The 21,228-nt window shown below is 39.9% G+C and overlaps 1 protein-coding gene across 1 annotated transcript in view; it reads left to right on the top strand.

The window, feature by feature from the left end:
• BAIAP2L1 (BAR/IMD domain containing adaptor protein 2 like 1) overlaps positions 1–21,228 on the top strand; it is a 37,065-nt gene that overhangs the window by 10,078 nt on the left and 5,759 nt on the right. The window contains exons 3-12 of the mRNA XM_068206990.1: positions 1,222–1,308; positions 15,124–15,185; positions 15,281–15,352; positions 15,684–15,821; positions 16,893–17,045; positions 17,501–17,668; positions 18,401–18,551; positions 19,631–19,838; positions 20,118–20,195; positions 20,535–20,700. Of these exons, the coding sequence (XP_068063091.1) occupies positions 1,222–1,308; positions 15,124–15,185; positions 15,281–15,352; positions 15,684–15,821; positions 16,893–17,045; positions 17,501–17,668; positions 18,401–18,551; positions 19,631–19,838; positions 20,118–20,195; positions 20,535–20,700 (1,283 nt within the window). The remainder of the gene's footprint in view (positions 1–1,221; positions 1,309–15,123; positions 15,186–15,280; positions 15,353–15,683; positions 15,822–16,892; positions 17,046–17,500; positions 17,669–18,400; positions 18,552–19,630; positions 19,839–20,117; positions 20,196–20,534; positions 20,701–21,228) is intronic.

Here is a 21,228-nt window from a genome sequence, read left to right as displayed (position 1 = left end):
TGACTCGGGGCTGTCTTGAGAAAACACAGATAGGAAGAGTTGGACTGGCATCAAATCTTCTTGTGCAGGTGGCACACTGCTCCACCAGTAGCACCAGTATAATTCTTCTGCTCAGAAAGTTTGAATACAGAGCACCTATGAGACAGCTTAGACAGAAATCACCTTTTCTAGTGCAACAGAGCCTCAAAGAGAATCTTTGTTTGATTTGGAAAATTTTCAGACTTCTTGATGAATATACTGTTATGCAACCAAAGATGTCACCTTACTAGTAAAAACTATAAAATACGGACCTGTAATTGGCAATTATATTCCTCTCAGAAAAAAAAGCATTCTAAAGTCAACACTGAGGCTCTGCTTGACTTTCACTTTAGGTCAAGAATGTACTACTACAAAAAAATTATGACAAATAACTTCAATAAGTTATTTTTCACATCAAAGCTTGCCAGTTTGTCCTTGTTATTTCTTTTCTTTGTGGTGTACAAATCAGTTCTAGGCACTGAAGATGCAAGGCAGCCACTGTAGATCTATTCCCTGTGTAAGATGTTTCTCCCCACTGGCCTCCCTGCAGTTTCAATCCCGATGTTTCTGTGTTCATTCCAGAGAAACTGGCTTTGCTGTTTAAATCAGCCCTTACCAGGAAATTATTAACTGGGAATAACTGAAATTTGGTACTACATATTATTGGTTCCTGTACCAGCCAGCTTTATCGGGAAAGGATGATTTGTTTTTGAGGGGCTCCACATGTCCCTGGGACAGCCGCAGGTCCCTGGTGTCGTGGCCAGTTGCCATTTCCCGGGTCCCTGCTCTGGCTGGTCACCACCAGAGACCTCAGCACTTTTAGGAAGTTTGGGATTGCAGTTTGGGTTTTTCCAACAGTTTTCTCTGTACCAAAGAACTTTGCTATGTCCTGACCAATGGCTTATGGCTAAGCCTTCCCACTAGATGCTGATTGCCTCTGGGTATGCATGGAGGTTGGAGCTAAATAACAGGCTGAAACTTCATTAATGTTTTCTGGAGTTCTGTCTTTGTTTCCTGGTTTCACAGATCAGCAGGGAGCACAGGGACTTTCATACCATTCTCTGACAGAAGGAGTTCCTTGTTGCCCTATACCTCTCTCATACTCTGTGCTCTGGATGACAAGACTTCATAGGATCATACATTAATAAAAATTGAAGATATTCTGATTTTTTTAACAGTTGTGTTTTTTTCACTCATCCCCAGTTATGGTGGTGGCTGGAAGAGCATATTATGATAGCCTTGCAAAGATTGGGGACATATCAGCAGATTCTCCAGTTTCTAAAGAATTAGGTAAGTGAAAAAGCTTTTTTTAAATTACTCCAAAGTATAACCTTTATTTTTGCTTTCCTGCTGGCAGCTCATAGAACAAATGTGAAGTAGATAAGGATCAGTTAAAGTATGTTCTACTGTTCTACTTTCACATAACATGGATGGAAGGGATTAGATGCCTTTAAGGCATATTATTTCTCAAGACTCATACAATGTTTTGACAAATTTAGCTCTTTTTTCCCTCCTTTGGTGACTATATCTGCTTATGCATTCAAAAGCATGTATTTTTAAGCTCATATAATTCTAAAGTACCAAAAAACATGTATCTTGATTTTTAATATAGAGGTGAAGGTTGAAATACTTTTGCAACAGAATATTGGTATGAGAAGTCCTCATCTACAACAGCAGTTCTAAACTGAAATAATTTTCTGGTTGAGTGTCATTGTGAAGGGTTCAGTTTTACTTCAGTACTTTTGATCAAGTGTGTCACTAAAAGTTCTCAGGTGCATTTATATTTATTTTCTACTTGAGCTTTTGAAAGAGAAACTGTAGACTCAAAGACAAATTAATTTTACATTAATATAAATCCACTTCAAGTTCTGTACTCTCTGAAAGTAATTTGAAAGATCAGCAGCAGCACTTGACCTTGACAACTTCACTTCTGTAGGCTGAGCAGCATAATTGCAACACTGGGCAAGGGAGTACAAAGTATTTGCAATATTTCTGACAAAAGATTCTCATGTCACTGCAAAGCAAAGAACTGGGACCTATACTGCAAAAAATAAACATTTGTTTAATGCCTTCATTTGCTGTTTGACAAAAATAGCTTGATGATGTGTCTTGCCTCTGAACTTTTGATTTTGGGCAATGTAGGACCCTTCCCGTGATGTAACTTGCATCTCCTCCTGTAACTCACCATAGTTTGTTGATTCAGCTGATTACCATGGGTGGGTTTAGCAATTTTTTTTCATAGCTCTGGAGAAGTACAATTGAGGGGACAGACCCCTGTTGAAAGGTGGGCACTGGTTGCTGTGTGGCTGCCTGCATTTTCATGGTTTGCTCTGACAGCTCTTGTGGGTGAGCGTCGAGGGCCGGGAGTGGTGGAACAGCAAACAGGGCAGAGCAAACAGTCCCGACGCAGCTCCTCTGTTTGCTTTGCAGGCTGTTTACAGAAAGCAGAGCTGCTGCTGTCAAACTATAGAACAGTTAAAAGAAATGGCTGTGCAGAGTCTTACAAAATAGCAGAAAATGCACAATTACAGTTTTTGCAATCGAGCAGTTGGTCAGATGCATGGAAGCAACTGATCTATGACTTGTCACTGTGGGACATTGCTTATTTGGAAATATTATTATTATTGGGTAAACTTCTCCTGACTTGTGAAAATAGCTGGTGTTCCCTATTATTTGGGACAATACAGAATTGTGATTGAAAACATATTTTTGTTTAACTATGAATTCCATCCTGCAATTATAAATCTTTATCAAGATATACCATACTGAGAAAACACGGCCTTCCTCTCTGCTTTCTATTAACCTTCTGCTTCAACTGTTGCTGCAGAAAAATCTATTCTTCTTAGGGCAAACAGCAACCCAGGATTTCTTCCAACATACTCTCTGATGGAATACTTAATTTAGAGATAAGGAAAGTCAATGAATGCTGGAAAAGGCAGGATAATGTGGTTAGGAGTCTGTGACAGATCATTTGCATTTTCAAGAAAAAGTCTTACGAGTTCTGAAGCTGGGCTACAATATTAGACTATTTGCCAAAGAAATATGATACACCCAGGTGTCTCTAAAAGCATCTGCTTGAAAATAAAAGTATTTACTGTACACTTTTGTGTTTTAACAATATTGCAGTGCATGCTGAGCAGTATGGGGTGCATAAGAACAGATCAAACTTTCCCCTTCTAACTCCAGGGGAGCTGCTGCAGCCCCCTGTGCAGATCTCACCCAGGAGTTCCTTTAGACTTGCCAAAACACAAGTGGTTGACCACTAGCAGCTCTGTCATGCATAATACTTCTGTTATCTCTGCCAAATTAGAGGTGGTTTCACAGTTCAAACCCAAACCTGCTGGGTGACCTAGAGCGTATTCACTGCCAATGTGATGTAAAGATTGGTATCAAACCACAGCCAATCCTTCCTCCCCACCAGGAAACACAGAACAAGGAAACACAGAATGTGGGCTTCTGAGATGAGACAGTAAAAGGGACACCAGACCCACAGCAGGGGACAAACAGAAATAGAACAAAAATAAAGGAAATTTTTTTGAAGCAGAGGGTGGAAAGCAGAGAGGCTGGAGAAGTCATGGGGGGAAAAATCAACGAAAAATGCCAGAAATCCTTTCTTCTGTTGAATGAGATTGGAGCAGAAGAGGGAAATGAGAATGAAAAGGAAATCTGGATATTCCAGCTGATTTAGCGCTTTTGTACTAAGTATCTCTATCTTTCAAGTCTGGTTGAAGCTCTCTGCATTATTTTAATACAGAATAATTTAAGCAAATTGAGGAAGTAGAAGAATATACTGCAGTCATAACACAATCCTTATGAATAAGGGATGAGTTGATTGAGTCAACATTCTTTCTAATTTTGTATTTCCCTAAATTTCTGACTTGTAGTCCCTCAGACTTGGCTATGAGCATTAAAAGAACAGAATCTGAATTTATTTTGCTTCAAGCTATTCTGCAATATGGAATTTGCATAGCTTTTTTCCTAGTACTTTTTGGAAATCTCTCTAGGAAGAAAAGATAGAAAACAAGAAATTGCATGTTTAAAAATGTTAAGGTTTCATATTATTCAATTTTCAGCATACCACACCAGCACAAAATGCCATGTTTCAATAATGCAGTAAAACCAATTTCACATAGACACTTCACCATGGTGTTAAAATAGTAACTTTCACGTGTTGCTAATTGGTTTTGTCTTGCCCAAAACACAAAGGCTTTGTCATGTCAGTTTTTACTGTTTATAATTTAAATAAAATCTCCTGTAGTAACACAGGCTGTCTCTGTAGGCTTTACTTGCACAAGGAATTTGGAGATTATTTCCTGCTGGCCTATGGAATTCTGCTTCTCATATCTTCCCAACTCTCTTTTCCAGCACCTGCCAGTTATTGTAGCTACATCTCATTTTATATTGTGGGTGTAAAGTCCCACTCAGTTTGTTGTGTAGCAACGGTATCTACAGCAGTCACCCACAATTACATTATGGATCTGTACCCAGAGCTTGTTGCTCAAGAATTAAGGCGTGTAAACTATTAATTGCTTGTCCAAATAGAAGAAGAAAGAAAAATATTACATTGCATGGTTTTGATCAATGGAACTAAATTGGAGAAGATCAGTATATTGATAGAACAATCAGAGGAGACAAAAGTCTCTCCTACTCTAACCAAGACTGATAATTTATTTAAAGATTACTCTGGTTTACAGCCTTGTTTTTAATAGTTCCATTGTGTTAAAACTTAACTGGAAACAGGTATGCAAGAGCTTATGCTCATCTGCAGTCTAAAATGTAAGAATTTGGGAAAATTTGGGTTCCTTTCAGAAGAATTCTTTTGGTTGAAAACCACTACAAATGATCTAGAGAAGCAAGTATTGAAGTAAAATATTGCTCTTTGAGATAGAGAAGGGGAGAAAACCCCAAAACTTCTCATGGTGCACAGAGGAAGTGGAATTCTTTCCTGACAGAGGGTGAGCCCTGAACTTGATGTTCCTCTCAAGCACAAAAGAACAGACTGTTCTTCAGGTTAAAAGAGAGGATTTGAACACATTTGAACACAAAAGACTTTTGCCTGTCAAGTGGTGTAATTTTAAAGGTCTCCACAACTTTATCCACAACTGTCAACTTGTGTCACTCTCACTAGTGAGAAAACCAAGCAGAGAAAGAGAAAATTCCATGGTTTAGGATGAATGTAGCTAGCTCAGCTTCCATCAAAATAAAAAGGGGAGGGAGGAGAGTTGTTGGCTTACACATATACATTGACCCTGTCAGCTGGAATCCTATTTCACTTAGAAAGATGACACCATGCACTCTTCCCTTCCTCGGCTCATTTCAGCTGGAGAGGAGAGATCTGACATCTTGTCCACCTCACTGCATCCATGCCATCCCTATATCCCAGCGTGCTGCCTTTGGAATGGATTGTGTTGGACAGAAAGGAGAGTGAAGCGTGCCAGCAACTGCAGAACCTTTAGCACCTCATCTGGTGGAAACTTCTGGGAAACCAGCTTAGAGGCTGCAGTTTAAGTAGTTAGAATCAGGCCAGCTTTTCCTATGGAGCATTAATAAAAGAGTATTCTGCTATATTTATAATTGGAATTTCATATGAAGAAGCCACTCAATTCCTGTGCTATAAAAGGAAGCTACACAGAGAGCTGTCTTGAAAGGGAAATACAAAGTATTTGTGGGGATTTACAGGAATAAGGTTTTCTATTTTCCAGTTATACAGTAACATTCCAGGCTTGTGCTATACAAACCTCCAGTCTGCTAAAAGAAAGGTGGAAGGAGATGAGCCAGTCTTGAGTGTAAGTTCTGTAATATTCCCCTACTAGAATATAAACCAGAAATGATGCATTCAAGAAGCACAGTGAACAAGAGGTGGGTTTATTACTGAACATAAAAGAACGTGTGTGGAAACAGATACTGCAGTCTGTTCTTACAGAACTACCCCAAAAAAGTTTGTTCTGTATACAATTATTGCTGTAAATTTTGTTAAGAAGACTTCCAGATAAGTAACACATTTTCAGGTTCTATAAATGGCTGATGGGAGGAAGCAGAATATGAAAATACTGAAGGCCTTTGGTAAAAACTGCAGTAGCACCAGAGAAAAGAAAGAAAACAGATATTCATAGGATTTCAGTGATATTTTTCCAGCTATGTTTTCATGTTAAGTTAGATAATAGATTACATTTTTCAGTCAGTTTTAATATTTTATTCCCCACCTGTCCCAGTCTTACTGCACCCTACAAACTGAAGCTCATTCTGCTGTTTTTAGTCAGTGATAAGCTGGGGTGTAACACTCCTGCAGCCTGTAGCCCTGACCTGCTCAGGGTGGTTGTGCGATGCAGTGTGGTGGTGCTGGCACCAGAACTGGTGTCTGGGCACCTGCAGCTCTAAGAGCACCTGCCTGTGTGCCCTGACTCTGGGCTTCAGCTCAGAAACCCCTAATGATGCTTGTGAGCACACACCCTCCAGGGAAAAATACATATTCAAAACACCTGCAATGAGTGAGACTTGCTATCTTTGTGCCGTGCCTCAAAGGCCTGAGGAAATGGTGAAGGGATTCCTTAAAGCATTTCTCACCATGCTGGAGCAGTAAATTCCACGTGAGCCTCGCACCATCTTTCATCCTGCGGTGGGAGCCCTGGGCAGGATGCCCTGGACCTCACCTGTGGGTCCATGCCATGCTTCCTGGGTTGTGGCCAGCTCTGGCAAGGCCAGAGTGATTCCAGGTGTGTGCTCCCCCAGCCTGACCCCCCCAAACACGGCTCCATCAGCGGGGGCTCGTTCGGGGCAGGAGGCTGTTCTCTCTCACATCTCTGAGCTAAGGATGCTGAGCTATCACAGCCTTTCCTCAGCACCAGCCCCAGGTGAAATCAGCCTGTGTTGAGAAAATGTACTTCTTGTGCTCTCCGAGAGAGACAAAATGGAAAGTAAATGACAACATTGTGAGGAAAATTACGTCATAGTTGTAGCTAGCTTGTAAATCCTTTAGTGAAAGGATATGTTTAGTCTGTACAGTTAGCTCTTCCTGCTGAATTATTTCTCAACAAAAAAAATAATCCAGTATCCATTGTAGATGTCACTAACAGTCCCACGGGGCAGGGCAGGGAACCTAAACCAATTGTCTTGGACTTCTGAGTAAGAGAATTTTATCAAAAGTTTTGACTCAATTTAGATAGGGTTTTTTTTTGGTTTGGGGTTTTTTTGGACACTGCTAAGACTGTGAAATTCTGTGGCAGTTCCAAAATGCTGTAATGAAAGTTGCAGTGGTTCCTTGTGTTTTATTGCATTTCATGTAACATTTATAATGATGACTTAAATATTTACCCTCTCTGGTACTGGAAACCCATAAAAACTTCAGTTTTTGCTGGTTAGCATGATTTGTTTGTTCCATCCCTGCTGTAAAACAGGGATTAGCTCTCTTGTATGATCTTCCTTAACTAATCTGCCTCAAACCAGCAGGGTTTCATCCAGGCAAGTTCAGGCTTGTGGCTGTATTGTAACTTTTTTGTTTTTCACCTGACTTGTGTGAAGATTACCAGTCACTGTACCCCACTGCAGCTCAGATATATATTAGTAATGGAGTAACAGATGGAAAAACAAGTTTGTAATTTTTCATGCATTATTTACATGGCATATACTTTTCCTTTCCTTTTTTTAACATTAAAATTTAGTTTCTGTGCTTACCAATCATCTGAGAGAAGCTGAATGTTTAATGTTGATTATCATCTGTTCAGTGATATAGTATGTTTAAAAATATTCTAATCTCTGATTTTTTTTTTTGACTAAGAGATCAAAACATCTTGTGAGAAATGGGGGAACTAGACTGCAGACTGAACTTTGCTGAATCTGCAGTAAAGTCACATTCCTCTTTGGAATACAATGTGAGCTAATGTTTTTGTTCCATTTCAAACAGGAAAATAGGAGCATCACCCCAAGAACAAACTCTGAGTAACTGGAAATCGAAATGGTCTTGTTAATGTCATAAGTATTCACTCTTGTATAGCCTTATGTGGGAATAAGTCATGGATTAGCAGTTCATTGCCCACTTTATAGCATGGTATGAACTGTGTAGTTCTTTCTAAAGTCACCTGCGTCCAGCTGAAAGAATTTGGCATTAATTTTAGTCTTAGTAAAGTATATTTAAAAAGCAAATTGATCCTTGGGTTTAACTGAATATGGTTTATAAACAGGCATTGACTCTCTAAGGTATAAAGAGCTGAGCAGTCTTCTATCTCTTTTAATATTTAAATATCCCAGACTTTTAAAGACAAGTAATAATTTTAATTCAAGTAATTAAAAATCTGTCTTCTGTACTGGGAAGGTACTTTGTTATGTGGTCTTAAACTATTTCAAATGATCATCAATGAAGTTTTAGAAAGGGATGACTATATATAGTTCTGATCCTGGGCTGAAGGATCAGAAAGGAAATGATATCATAAGAGGTGCTAGGCTACTAGAATAGAAGTGAACTGTGCTCTATCCCTTCATTGTTTGCCTAATTATGAAATGGGAAAAGGATCTTTGAATAAGAGGATTCTTTGATTCTATTTCCCATGCTGAGAGCAATGTGTAACCTAATGACAGGGAAGTGCTCCAGAGAGTATTGCCAAGTATGTGTCAGTGAGAAACAGACAGGCACTTGTATGGCTAGGTTATATATGTACAGGCAAACGTGTACATTGCAAAATAAAGCCAGTATTTGGGAAGGACAGGACTTAGTGTACAGCATTTGCTGTAAAAGTAAAATGCTAAAAGTCCCATTTGGTCCTACAGATGCATCTTGTGCCTAGAAAGTTCTGTGTGCTGGGAAAAGCAGCTGTGGACTCCTGGCCAAGTGTGTTGGCTGTGATATAACTGGAAAGAATTAATTTCACTGGATAAAAACAGAGGCTGAAATTTTAGGCTGTTTTGGGTTGGGTTGTTTGGGTTTTTTTTACTTGAATCAGTTGAAAATTTGATTGTGGTCAAAGACACTTAAGAAGTCAGCATGGGCTAGAATCCATTTTTCAGGAGCACAGCAGTGAAGTCCTGTGGGAAGGAGCAAGTGGAGCACTGGGAGTTCACCAGCTCAAACCCCACCAGTGCCCAGTTCACAAAATTAGCAACAGCGTCCTGCACAATCCTATTTATTGCTTACTGCTTTTGTCTGGATGTGGAGGCAAGATACTCAGACTACTTAGACTTAGGCATCTTGCAGGACTGTTTATCTCTTCTGTATCAATGAGACTGGAAAGTAATTATTCATTTCCCTTAACCCTTAATCTGTTTTAAATTAACTAACTTATTTGCTTGTTATATCACAGAAACATTTCTCACTGTACTAAGGTTGTTCATAGCCTTAATGAGAACTCTGCATATTTTAAAATTAATCTCAGAATCCTATTTAGAATGTGAAGTTCTCCTTACTTCTATTTTTATTTTATTTACAGATTTTATTTATGTATGGTTCTAGCTGCCTCAGGGTATTATATCTAGCATGTAGAGTGGACTTAAAATACTTTACTATACTTTAAAATCTCTTCCACTTTTCTTGATTATTCTTTTTTTTTTTCTCCTCCCCTTCACCTTGTGCAGTCACCTTCACAAAATGGCACTGAATGGTCATGTGTCAATGCCATTTTGTAAAATTAATTACTGGGAGATCTACTCCTGAGTTCCTATTCCATGTTCGCTCATGCAGTAAGGAAAGGCAGCCTTGACCTAGTCCTACTGATTTATGTGCATATTACTATTAATTCTACAGATGGGGGAGTGTGTTAAAGCATTCTGGACAAATTTTATCAAAAGTGCAGTTAGAGCTGGGCAAGTTTTGCATTATATTATGACTCTTTATGATTTTCTGCCTTCATATGTTAAATTCCATTAAACCTTTTGGTTTCATTAATGCATCTCTTGCACAGTTAAATCCTTCCTATGACACAATGATAAATTTAACATGTTTGAAGTTTGGCAGATGTTTTGCTCAATCATATTTATTTGTTACACTGTATTCCTTTGAAACTTCCTATTTTACTACCTCCTGGGGACTACTGTTTTGAAAGAACTTTGTTTCTAACTTTCCCATGTCATAAATGCCTTTTTTCTGGGCAGAGGGTGACCTGGAGAAAAGAGCATCTTGCCAGCAATAGCATCTAATGGCACACTTGGACTGTGCTGTCCCCATGTGCAGCTTTGACTCAGCCTTTCATTCTCTTGTTTAATAGAAATAATTATGTGGCTTCATCTCTAAGTCACAAAGTTAATCAACCTGCCCTGAATACAAAACAGGGCAACAGGAGGTAAATGAGTGATATAATCAAGCATTTTGCCTGTTCCCAGACATCTAAAAAACTCACTATTAAGAGATTTGAATTTTTTCAAGAGCAACCTCTTCTAAATAAAACAAAATTGAATTATATTTCAAGTAAGCTGATGAAATTAATCCTTTTATTGATTCTAATGTAGCTATTTGGTATTTAAAAGTTTAAGTGATTTTGTAGGTAGCTGTTGATACTTGTTTCTATGACAGAACTCTATTGATTGAGTTCCATTTTTTTTTCTAACTTGAACAAATTCTTTCAGACTTCACAAGAACAGTCAACACAAGGTGAAAAGGTAAATAACCTGAACAATCAGCCAGTGCAAACAGTGAGGTTGAAGTGTAACTTCTGCAGAAGTTCTGGTCTTACAATGAGTACTTCTGAGAGAAATTGCTTTCCTTGGTTTTCATCTCCTGGGCAAGACAGCCTTTCAAGGATTTTTTCTTGCTCAGGGGATGCTGTATATGGAGAAATGACTGTTGCACCTTTTGGACTCATGGTTGTTTTGGGGGTTTTTGTAACAAACCCAACATCATTAATGAAATTCTAGTCTGTATTACTTTCTTAATAGAAAATATAGATGCAATCAACATCCTTGGTTAAACCTAAAAATATTCCACAAATTCCTGAAGTTTCAGCTTAAAAGATCTTTCTATGGGTGCACTGAATCTAACTGAAACTGAAATAAATTTACCATGGAACCAATACTGTTCATGGTCCTATATCAGATTATAGCTGTATTATGACACATGGTTTCATGAACTGTATATGTTTAATTTTTAAGTCATTTGAGATATTTGAGATGTTCCCCCAAAATCCTTTTCTGAAAGAGCTTGATGTTTCTCTTCCCTACAGTGCACCTCTAGGCAATAACAAAGTATCAGAGCAAGTATCTGTGAACATCTACAACTACTCTTTTGTTTTCTAAAGCAAAGTGGGAATATTTAATGTACACCTACTTCATTCAATCACAAAGATTTCATGTTCAGGGTGTGGGAAGATGGAAAGCAGAGAAGTATTGTTGAAAGACAAGTATTTTAATAGTTATGTTTATCATCAAGACCAGTGTTTTGGGTTTATTAATTAATTGCAAAATGTGATGCCTAAAACTGGTTCAAGTTTACAGGATGGCTGCCACAAATTGGACTTTAGTGGCCTGGTGCCATGTGCTCTGTTCTGTTGTTCTGTTTGATAGGTTTTGGGGTTTGCCGATAAATGATAACGAGGTTAATATTTCGTTATCAGGTATTATAGAGCAGAATATTTTAACTGATGTGAGAAATACATGTTTGTCTTCACCTTAAGTAGTTTTCTGTGCCTTTTTGCAAGAGCCTGGCCTTAGGTTATGCTGCCATTAATCCAGAGTAATCCACTGTCTTTCTTAGAGCTATTCTATAATTCACAGTGGTGATTAAAATTCAAATATTATATTAAAGTTGTTCCATTTCCATTCTACTTGGACACTGTTCTGTGTAGGCTAGGGGTTATTTTGTCTCTCCTGAATTAGTCTTCTACAAAAACTTGTCTCCTTGTATAAATTAATTCAGGAGAACACCATCTAAATGTGACTAACCCATTATCTTAAACTGGCAGTAAAGAAATATGATATATATTCACTGCAAAAATGCTCTCTATTTATTCAAAGTGTAGAATCTGATCTATAATTTAAATCTTAATAGATCAGAGTGTGGTTATTGTGGATGGGTTCTTTTCATGTTTCGAATCAACATTTTGTAAAGGGGAAATGAAATGGGTGAGCTGGTACATGCAGTGCCTGTGGACTCCTGGTGGCAGGGAGGAGATCCCAGAATAAAGTATATATATGTATACATGAAATAGAAATATGACTTTTGACTGATGCATAGTACAAGAAGTCTCTGGTTGAGAGCAAAAGAAAATGCAATTAGGGACAGAGTCACTGACAACTAAACACACTGTTTAAAAGTTTTCCAAAACACTCTAAAATAAACCAGTCAAATAACCCAGCACAAGCCATTTAGAAGGAAGTGCAGCTTTCAAAGTTCTCTCAGGACATGTCTTGGCAGTATTTTTCTGTAACAGAGATGAAAAAGCCCCTTTCCAAGCAAGCACTCAGAGCTGAAAGGCTGCAGACAGAAATGACCCCGTGCGCGCTCCGGTTTTCCATGGCGCCACCGCAGGTGAAGGCGTTGGGCAGGGAGGGTGGCAGCCCCGAGCTGAGTCAATGCCCTGCCTTGCTGGATGTCTGTCCGTGCTGGAATGCTGGCCCTGCCAAGGATTAGCTCAGCGCTCTGCCTTGGCAGCCACTGCGCGGAGTGGGGTTTTTACACAGAGCAGGCATAAGTTTGTTTTAAAAGCACAGAAATCTGTAAGGGTAATTATTTTGAGGGCCATTCCAGTTCTCGCCCAGAATTTCTGTAATTTCCCAAACAGCTCTCTAGTCTGTGATGTTAAACGAAACAAACTTTGTAATTTTGTTTGTATTTCTTATAATTTTTCCTGCTTTCTTTTATCAACATTTTCCTTTTTAAGTTGTAGATAAGTATTCACAAACTCTTCTAACTTTAAAAGCCCATCACAGTCTAAAATTAATCTTTTGAGTTGAGTTGGTGAAACAGAAACAATAGGAACCAAAGTGCATTCACTTCTGGAGCCTTAAAATAACACGGCTCACCTCCGTTACTTCAAGTGTTTGTGTAATTAATTGTATTTATTTTTCTATTTCATGTGAGCAACTAATTACTGTAGCACCTCTCACTTCTCATAGTATTTATGTTGCTGTAGTTACCAGCAACTTTAAATAGGAACAAAAAAACCACAGCACTCTGTGGGCTGTACAGAACTCAGAAAAAAAAAATATAAAAAAAAAAAAAAAAAGCACTCCTCTGTGACTGTGAATTCCTTTTCTTGCTAGTCAAGGGTTTGTCTGTTCTTACTGCATTCCAATTCTTTCCTCTAAGTGTCCTGTCTGTTGTGTAAAGAGAGGTAGGGGTGGGCACTGGAGCAGGAAGAGGGATTCCTGAAAAGCCAGGAGAGACACGTGTGTTTCCTCCTGCACCACCTGATGTTTCCCCACAAAGAGCAATGCAGACCCACATTTTATAAGATTTAGTTGAAAATCTGCTGTGTCATACTGCTTCACAAGAGATGTGGTTCTCATTTCAAAGAAACAAAGATTTTGAGATGATGTAACTGGAGAATGACAAGTTAGAAGGGAGAAAGGTGGTAACATATCCATGGACATGGGGATGCTTCTGCCTGATGTGAGAAGGTTACCAAGTCACCAACCTGCTCTCTGGGGAGACAGGCTTGGATGTCTGTGCAGATGAGAAGGAAGATGAGAAGGTTCTCATGGAGACTTCTGTCATTCATTTATTGAGACAATTTTTTAAATTATTGGTATCTTTTGGGAGCTTTTCTGAACAGCTGAACGATCTGAAGCATTATGGGATGATAAGTTTTTGCTCAGGGGTTCTCAAAGAATATGGACGGGTAGAAAACAAAATTCATACAGTAGTGTGTTGAGCACTTAATGCATCCTTTCTATTTTGACTCAAAAAAAGGAAACTAAAATTGCATAAGATGACAAATAGGAGGGACACACAGAGCCATGCCGTGACTGCCAGTGATGTGCAGGAATTACAGAACTGTGGTCACTCTGCAGCCCTGCCTGTGCACGAGAATAGCACAACTGCAGGTACCTGTGGCAAATCCAGGTGGGACAGCTGCAAGGGTGATTGAGGGGTACAAGGATCACTGGAGGACGCGTGCCAGGGAACCAGCTGTCAAACTGAACCTGCCAGTCCTGCCATGCAAATGGAGTGCCAGGAAAACACATCTCTAGTCAAGGCTTCCACATGCAACCCAGTGTGTGGATCTGTTCATGGCCTTGGCACTTCCAGTGGGCTGCTCTGATTTGGGTGCAGTCAAACTGGGCCCTTCCAGCTGCTCTCCTCAGCAGTGCTGCCATCTCCCAGACAGGGCTGGCACTCTCTGTGTGCCCGTGCCAGGGCACGGAAGGGAAGGGCGTGGGGCTGACGTGGCCATGAGCAGCAGGCAGGGTGATGTGGCTGGCTCAGGCAGGGTGATGTGGCTGGCGCAGGCAGGGCAGCACCAGCCCGCGGCTCGCACTGCTTTGCGCACACAGCCACACCCAGAGGTGCAGGGATGTTTCCTCTGTATCCTCCCGAAGCAAAATGGAACAGTTCAGCTTTCAGCTGCTCACAGTCCTGACTGGGCTGTGGAAGTTTGTGCTGGAGAGCAGAGCAGAATGGGATATTCAGGGTCTGGTGTGAGGATGCTGAGGAATCTGCTTTGCCTTGGCTGTTGGTTAATGCAGCACAGGTGGGAATTCCTGTGTGGATCAGGTCTGTTTTAGCAGGTGTGCAGTGAGGGAACTGAAAGGTTGCTTTGTTGACTCTGAAGGTGCAGTAACTTAATAAACACTGAAGTTTAGTTTTCAGACTATGAAATGGATAGCAGCTGTTTGGGTAGTAACAACTTGTGTGCTCTTCTCTGGCTTGGCACAAAAAGAGGCTGTGAACTAAACCAAGAGTAGCTGCTGTGGAGAGAAGGAAGTATTTCCTGGCACTCCAGGTTCCTTTTGCGTAACAATGCACGATTAGTTTTTCTTCTATCACTTGTGAACTGCTTGATTTGTCTGTGGCCAGAGTGAATTATTCATTTCAGCTGCTGTGATGAGCAACAGCAAGAAATGTCCTACCCCTCTTAAATATAACCGTTAATGAGTATTTAGTTAAATGTATTTTATTACTGCTCTTTGTTAACTAACTTCAGAAGTCTAAGAAAGAAACCAATATAGTTGTATGTCTGTCAACAGGCCAAGTTCTTGTAGAAATCTCAAGAACACACAAGAAACTTAATGACAGTCTAGAGGAAAGTGTAAGTTAAATAATTTCTTCTAATTTATTTTCCTTGTGAAATTATAATCTACTTTTGCCAATTTTTAATAACCCTTAATTCATTTGTTTTTAAAGTTCAAAAAATTTCATAAAGAAATTATATCTGAACTGGAGAAGAAAACAGACCTGGATGTAAAATATATGACTGTAAGTACATTCAATTCTAAAACTCATATTTTTTTGTCTATTGCTGGTCAAATAATTTTTTAGACGTTGTTTCCCAAGATTTAATTAATTGATACAAACTTTAATAGAAATGCACTTTAGCTGTATAAAGATGGCCAAGATTTTAATGGTTAATTTAAGTTAAAGAGGGAACTCCTGTATGACTTCATAGCTCCTTATAAAACTACAGCAGTTGCTGAAGTCATTTGGGGTGTGTGAGCAGTATCTCAGAGATCACAGTAATGCTTTTCAGTCCCTTACCCAGATACAAGGCTGAGTGCATTATGAGAGGATGTAAATGCTTTGATTGCAGGCAACTTTAAAAAGGTACCAAACTGAACACAGAAGCAAACTGGATTCTTTAGAGAAGTCTCAGGCTGAGCTGAAAAAAATCAGAAGGAAAAGCCAAGGAGCACGAAATGTAACGAAGTATGAGCACAAAGAAATGGAGGTCAGTGCATTGTCTCTTATTTGTTTCTTTCTCTGTATGAGAACTGGTCAACAGAACAAGTTAATGGTTCCTCGAAGCTGGTGTGTGCTAAAGACATTCCTAGAGTTTGTACTGCAGCTGCAATTGAGCTCTCACTGCTCCAGTGTACATATTCAGAGGCTTCTGGTTCCTAGATTTCATCCCTTGGCCAATAATTGATCTGTAACTACACCTTTATGCAGAGCTCTAGACAGGGAGCCAGCTGAACTATGCAAATTCAGTAGTAATTTGCTATAGAGTAATTTCCCTAAGTAGGCACTGCCAACCTGTGTTATTGCCTTTCCTACTGCCCTTAATCCAGCATTGCCATCTTGAGGTGAAATCCGAAATGGCAAGACACTGAAGAGAAACTGTTTTAAAATTAGTAAATCAGATTCTCATTGTCATGTGTCTCTCTGAAAATACTTGCCATTGATATTTATATTTCCATGACACTTGTATTTCCTGCTAGCTTATATATTTTTTTCTCCATAGCTATTTTAATTTCCAAAGAAATCTCTGTGTATAACACAGTACAGTAAGTGGAGGTAGCAGCAGCTCCTATTTCTTACTACCTGTCTTTTAACCTGCTTTCATAAGAGTTGAGGGACTTTTGAAAGTTCTGGGTCTGAGTTCAAGGATTAGCATTTAATGAATCCTCATAATCTCAGATAAATATAGTTCAGTCTTTTTAGTAACTCATATCCCCCCCCCCCAAATGAAGCAGAGATTCATCACAGTTTTGTGTGAATAAATGGAGCTGTGGAGGTGCAGACAGAGGTCATTAGTCTAATTTGAGCACACACCACACACACCCCCCTCAGAACACCTAAATAGGCTGCTAATTGTCTGTGGGGACAACGTACATTCATTCACCTGATGAGATCAGGGAAGTCAGATCTGTGCAGGAAAAGAGAGGGACTTAGAAGTAGAGCCACCCTGTCCCACCCAGCCTTTCTAAAAGCTTTTTCTAAGGCTTTTAGAGTTTACTTAACTAACTGGATATAGCATCAAATAAAACTCAGTGTTTCTTTTTTTCCCTTTTTCCCTCAGTATTTGGAAACTGTGAGCTCTCGACAAAGTGATATTCAGAGATTTATTGCAGAAGGCTGCAGAGAAGCTCTCCTTGAAGAGAAAAGAAGGTTCTGTTTTCTGGTTGACAAGCACTGCAGCTTTACCCAGCACATGCACTTCTACCATGTTCAGGTCAGTGCTGTGAGAGTAAACAGAAATGAAACTCCTGAAATCCAGGCACACAGGAGTATTGAGTATTTCCTGCAGCATGTAGACCAGACTGCCAGAAATAGCTAAGAAGAACTGAAGTGTCAGACATGTGTTGTGCCCAGTTCACAGACAACGTTTACAATGCACTATTCTATGAAAAGTATTGTAGCAAAAATCAAGGGTTACTGTGAATTTTTTTAAATCATGTATTAAGAAAAAAATACATGGGCTGATCAGGTACTTCCAATATCTGACCCTGCAAAAGAGTTTTTTTACAACATCTTATTTGTTTCGAAGAGGTATTCCTTAGAAGAGTCTTAGAAAATACTTCCATTTTGCTGGTGTAAACATTTTGGTATAATGAAAGTTAACCAGTAGATTTGTGCAATTTTATGAAAGAGCCTATCTTTGACAAGTATCCTTTAATTTGGATGCAGTGTGCGGACTTCCTAAAATCCAAGCTGCCTGGGTGGGAGGAAATCTGTAGTGATGCCACCAAAGTGCCTGAAAAAGTCAGAATGATGATAGATGAAATCAGGACCCCTGGTTCCACCCCGGTCTCGGGAACGCCGCAGCCTTCGCCGATGGTGAAGAGAAACACCCTGGTACGTTGTTCCTCATGGCCGGGGCTCTTCAGTGGCTGTGGAGTGGCTGGAGGTTCTGCTGGACTCGGCATTTGGGATGGACTCCATGGTGTATCTCAGCTGGAATATACTGAGCTGGGGTATGGAACCAAGATCATTAAGCTGAAGCTCTGCTGTGGGGAAAATACACAGCAGAGGAGGGAGGAGCACGTGTCCAAGCAAGGCTGAGTTCTCAGCTGGGTGTCCCGGGGCTTCTCCTGCAGAACTCGGCCTCAGGGCTACTTTTGCTCCAGCTAGTCCATTTCCTACATTCTTGTCTCTAAGTAATAGCATTACATACTCAGTAGTTCAATGTAAACTTAAGAAAAATGTTATTTTCTATTTTCTTTCCTTCTTCCTTTCGTGATTATTAGCTTATTGGAGTACAGGTGAAATTCTCATTTCTGCTGGTTTGAATGTCGTGTCATCATTAGTTGTTGAATTTCTAAAAGATTAATCTGGAAAACAAGAAAAATCTGGAGATCATCATGCTATTTACAGAAAAAGGGATATTGTAGCCTTCCCACTAGCAAGTGTTTATCAAGCCTCTTACAGACCTTTGATCAGCAATTCCATAGGAACATGTGGGCTTTATATCATGTTTAAATGTGTATCCTTCAGGAATATTTAAGCATTGCTCTCTAGAATTTAATCTTGCAAAAAAGTTATTGCTGTTCCCTCAGTGTTGTGATACTGTTGTTTCTGTGGCTCCAGATTGGAAATGATTTTTATCCTCACCAAGAAAATGTGTCCAAAGTGCCCCCAGCTCCCACAGGCAGGGCGTACACGAGCCCACTCGTGGATATGTTCAACAATCCTGCAACAGCTCCCAAAGCACCTTCTGAAAAACTGAATCACTCAGCAGGTCAGTGTCCCTTCCCTGCAAACTGGGTGAGTGTGAATGACATCCTGCACTGTTCAAAATTACCTCAGGGCTGCTCTGCTACCACGATGATGTGAATTTCAGGATGTATAGAGGAGTAGGAAATGGTCTTTACAAAGGATTTGTATCATTTACCTAACGGGAGAGAGATGTGTTAAATGCAGGTCAGGGTAAGTCGTTTCTGTTTTAATTACTTTCTGTGTGTCACTGATTAACCCAACTTAACTGCTCTCATGGCTTGAAATGTTGTCAGCAGAAGGCATTCCATGATTTTGAACAGTATACATCTGAGTGTTTCAGTGCACACAAACAAACACTGACAGTCTCACTCTGGCTTACTTCAAGGGCATGTAGCAGTAAGGGAGAAATGCACATGGGACAAAATGCACACAGTCTTGTAGTTCTTTTCCTGAAATTTAAAATCCTTATAACATTTGCTTCCCAGGTGTCTAATACATTGATTTTTATACTTTTTGTGATATGGGAAATAACTAGGCCTAGACCACAGCATAAGAAATACAGAACTCTTCAATGTGTAATAGAAATTCCAGCATTTCTTCCTTAAAAATATATTTACAATATATTGTACTAGTCAAATAACATACAGTTTTAAGCCTGCCTTTATATTTTTTCTGATTAATATCTGGTGACCAGAAAGTGCTGAGTATCTGCAAGTCTTCTCAATGCTGAAGCTGAGTGCTGAGGCAAATCTGAAAGTTAGATTTTATACACAGTTCATTTTTCAGAAGGGAAAATTTTCAAAGGCCTTTTACACGTGTGATTGTTTAGTACTTTTCATGCCAAAAGAGGAAAGAAGTAGCCAGTTAAAACTCACAGAACTTTTTCTGCTTGTTGGTTCCACTTTATTATGCTGGGTGTGTGCATATAAAGGCGTATGGAGTTAAGAACTTCATGGTGATAAGAAACATTGGCAGTGAGAGGTGTCTAAGTTCAAAGTCTCAGAACTCCATTTTCACTTGAGTTTTCCTTTAGTTTTTTCCTCTCAGATTACTATTGCATTTATTTCTGTGTGTCTAATTTTTTTTCCCTTTTTTTGACAGAGAATTCAGATGATGCCAGTTTATCACGTTCAACTTCTGTTGCCACGGGACTGAACATAATGAAAAGGCAAAAAGTGAAGACAATCTTCCCTCATACTGCTGGAAGCAACAAGACATTGCTCAGCTTTGCCCAGGGGGATATCATCACCCTGCTGGTGGCTGAGGAAAAGGATGGCTGGCTCTATGGGGAGCACGACACAACCAGACTGTAAGATAATCATTACCCACCTTGAACATGAAGTAAACGTGTGTCTCACCAGATTATGTTAGCAGATATTAGTAAATGGTTTTCCACATTTTTTACTGGCTGTCACTGACTAGGGACTTGGGGTCTCCCTCTAAGGAAAATCTCTGCACATACTTGGCACTAATTTGGCATCATCAGAAATTGGTTTCTTCAAAAGTTAAATCTGTTTGCTGACTTTACTGTTGTATTTTGAAAGATCTTTCCAATTTTATCTCATATAAAAGACCTTTCCCTTTACAGAAAAGGATGGTTTCCATCATCATACACCAGACCACTGGATGAATCAGCAGAAGAAAAAGCCTTTGCCCCAGTGCCAAGGTAACATTTTGGGTGGCACTTGCAGAAATGCCCAGATCTTTGCTAACATTTATTTAAAATGTTATTTTTTGTGCTCATGTTCTTTGAGGTTCAGTAACGTGTACAGTAAATACTCTCTAATAGTCTGTAGTACAATGCCTTAATTATGCTAATAATGTGTTTTAATGGTTACACACAGACCCAAGGGGTAGCTTTAGAACAGCCTTAACTCAGAGTCCCCCTGGTTCCAGGACATTGCACCCGTTAGTCACTTCCAGCTCGTGCTTTCCTGGTGCTGAAGAGAACTGCGAGGTGGATTCTGGCATCTGAGAATGGTATTTGTTGGGTTCTGTCTTGCAGCCCTGCGCCAATCCGAAGTGTTAGCTCTGTGAACCTTGTGGAGAAAGGGGAAGTTGTCCTCCCACCACCAGACTACCTGGGGGCTGCACAGACAGACAGACGGATGGAGCCTGCCAAAGGTGCTGCTGTGAAAACTCCGACTGACAGAGCGGAGCAGGCAGGCCCGGTGAGTGCCCGGGGCAGGGAACCCAAATATTCCACCCTGCTTGGATGGGCTCTTAAATGAGGCCCTGGGATCTCCTACCTCACCTACCTGTGCTTGACCTCAGCCCTCTGACCCATCTGTCTCCAGCAATATCAGGGGTTTTGGCATTTCAGTCCATCCATCCTAACAGGAAGGGAGAATTGTTCAGGGATATAACTGACAGTAGCAGGAGACTTTCCCTGCAGAGCGAAACTTCTCAGCCATGGAATCTGTTAAACATGAAAAGGAATTCTCACAGAAAGCAGTACAAATCCATCACCTCCAGTGATGTTAGAGCTATGGGGCACAGGGGACTTAGAGCAGCATAAACTTCGTGTTTGCAGCTATTGCCAGGGGAGAGCTGTACTAACTCCTGGCTGTATTCAGCAAAGGTGCAGCTAAGTGAAAATACATTTTTTATGAACAGATCATGTATTACAATGCTATTATTTCTGCTATTTAAGCAGCATTCAAACTGATTCAAAATGAAGACTAATCAAATTAGGCAAT

Source organism: Anomalospiza imberbis, chromosome 16, assembly GCF_031753505.1.
Source record: "Anomalospiza imberbis isolate Cuckoo-Finch-1a 21T00152 chromosome 16, ASM3175350v1, whole genome shotgun sequence".
Lineage (NCBI taxonomy): Eukaryota > Metazoa > Chordata > Aves > Passeriformes > Viduidae > Anomalospiza > Anomalospiza imberbis.
This window is presented reverse-complemented; position numbering and strand designations above follow the sequence as displayed.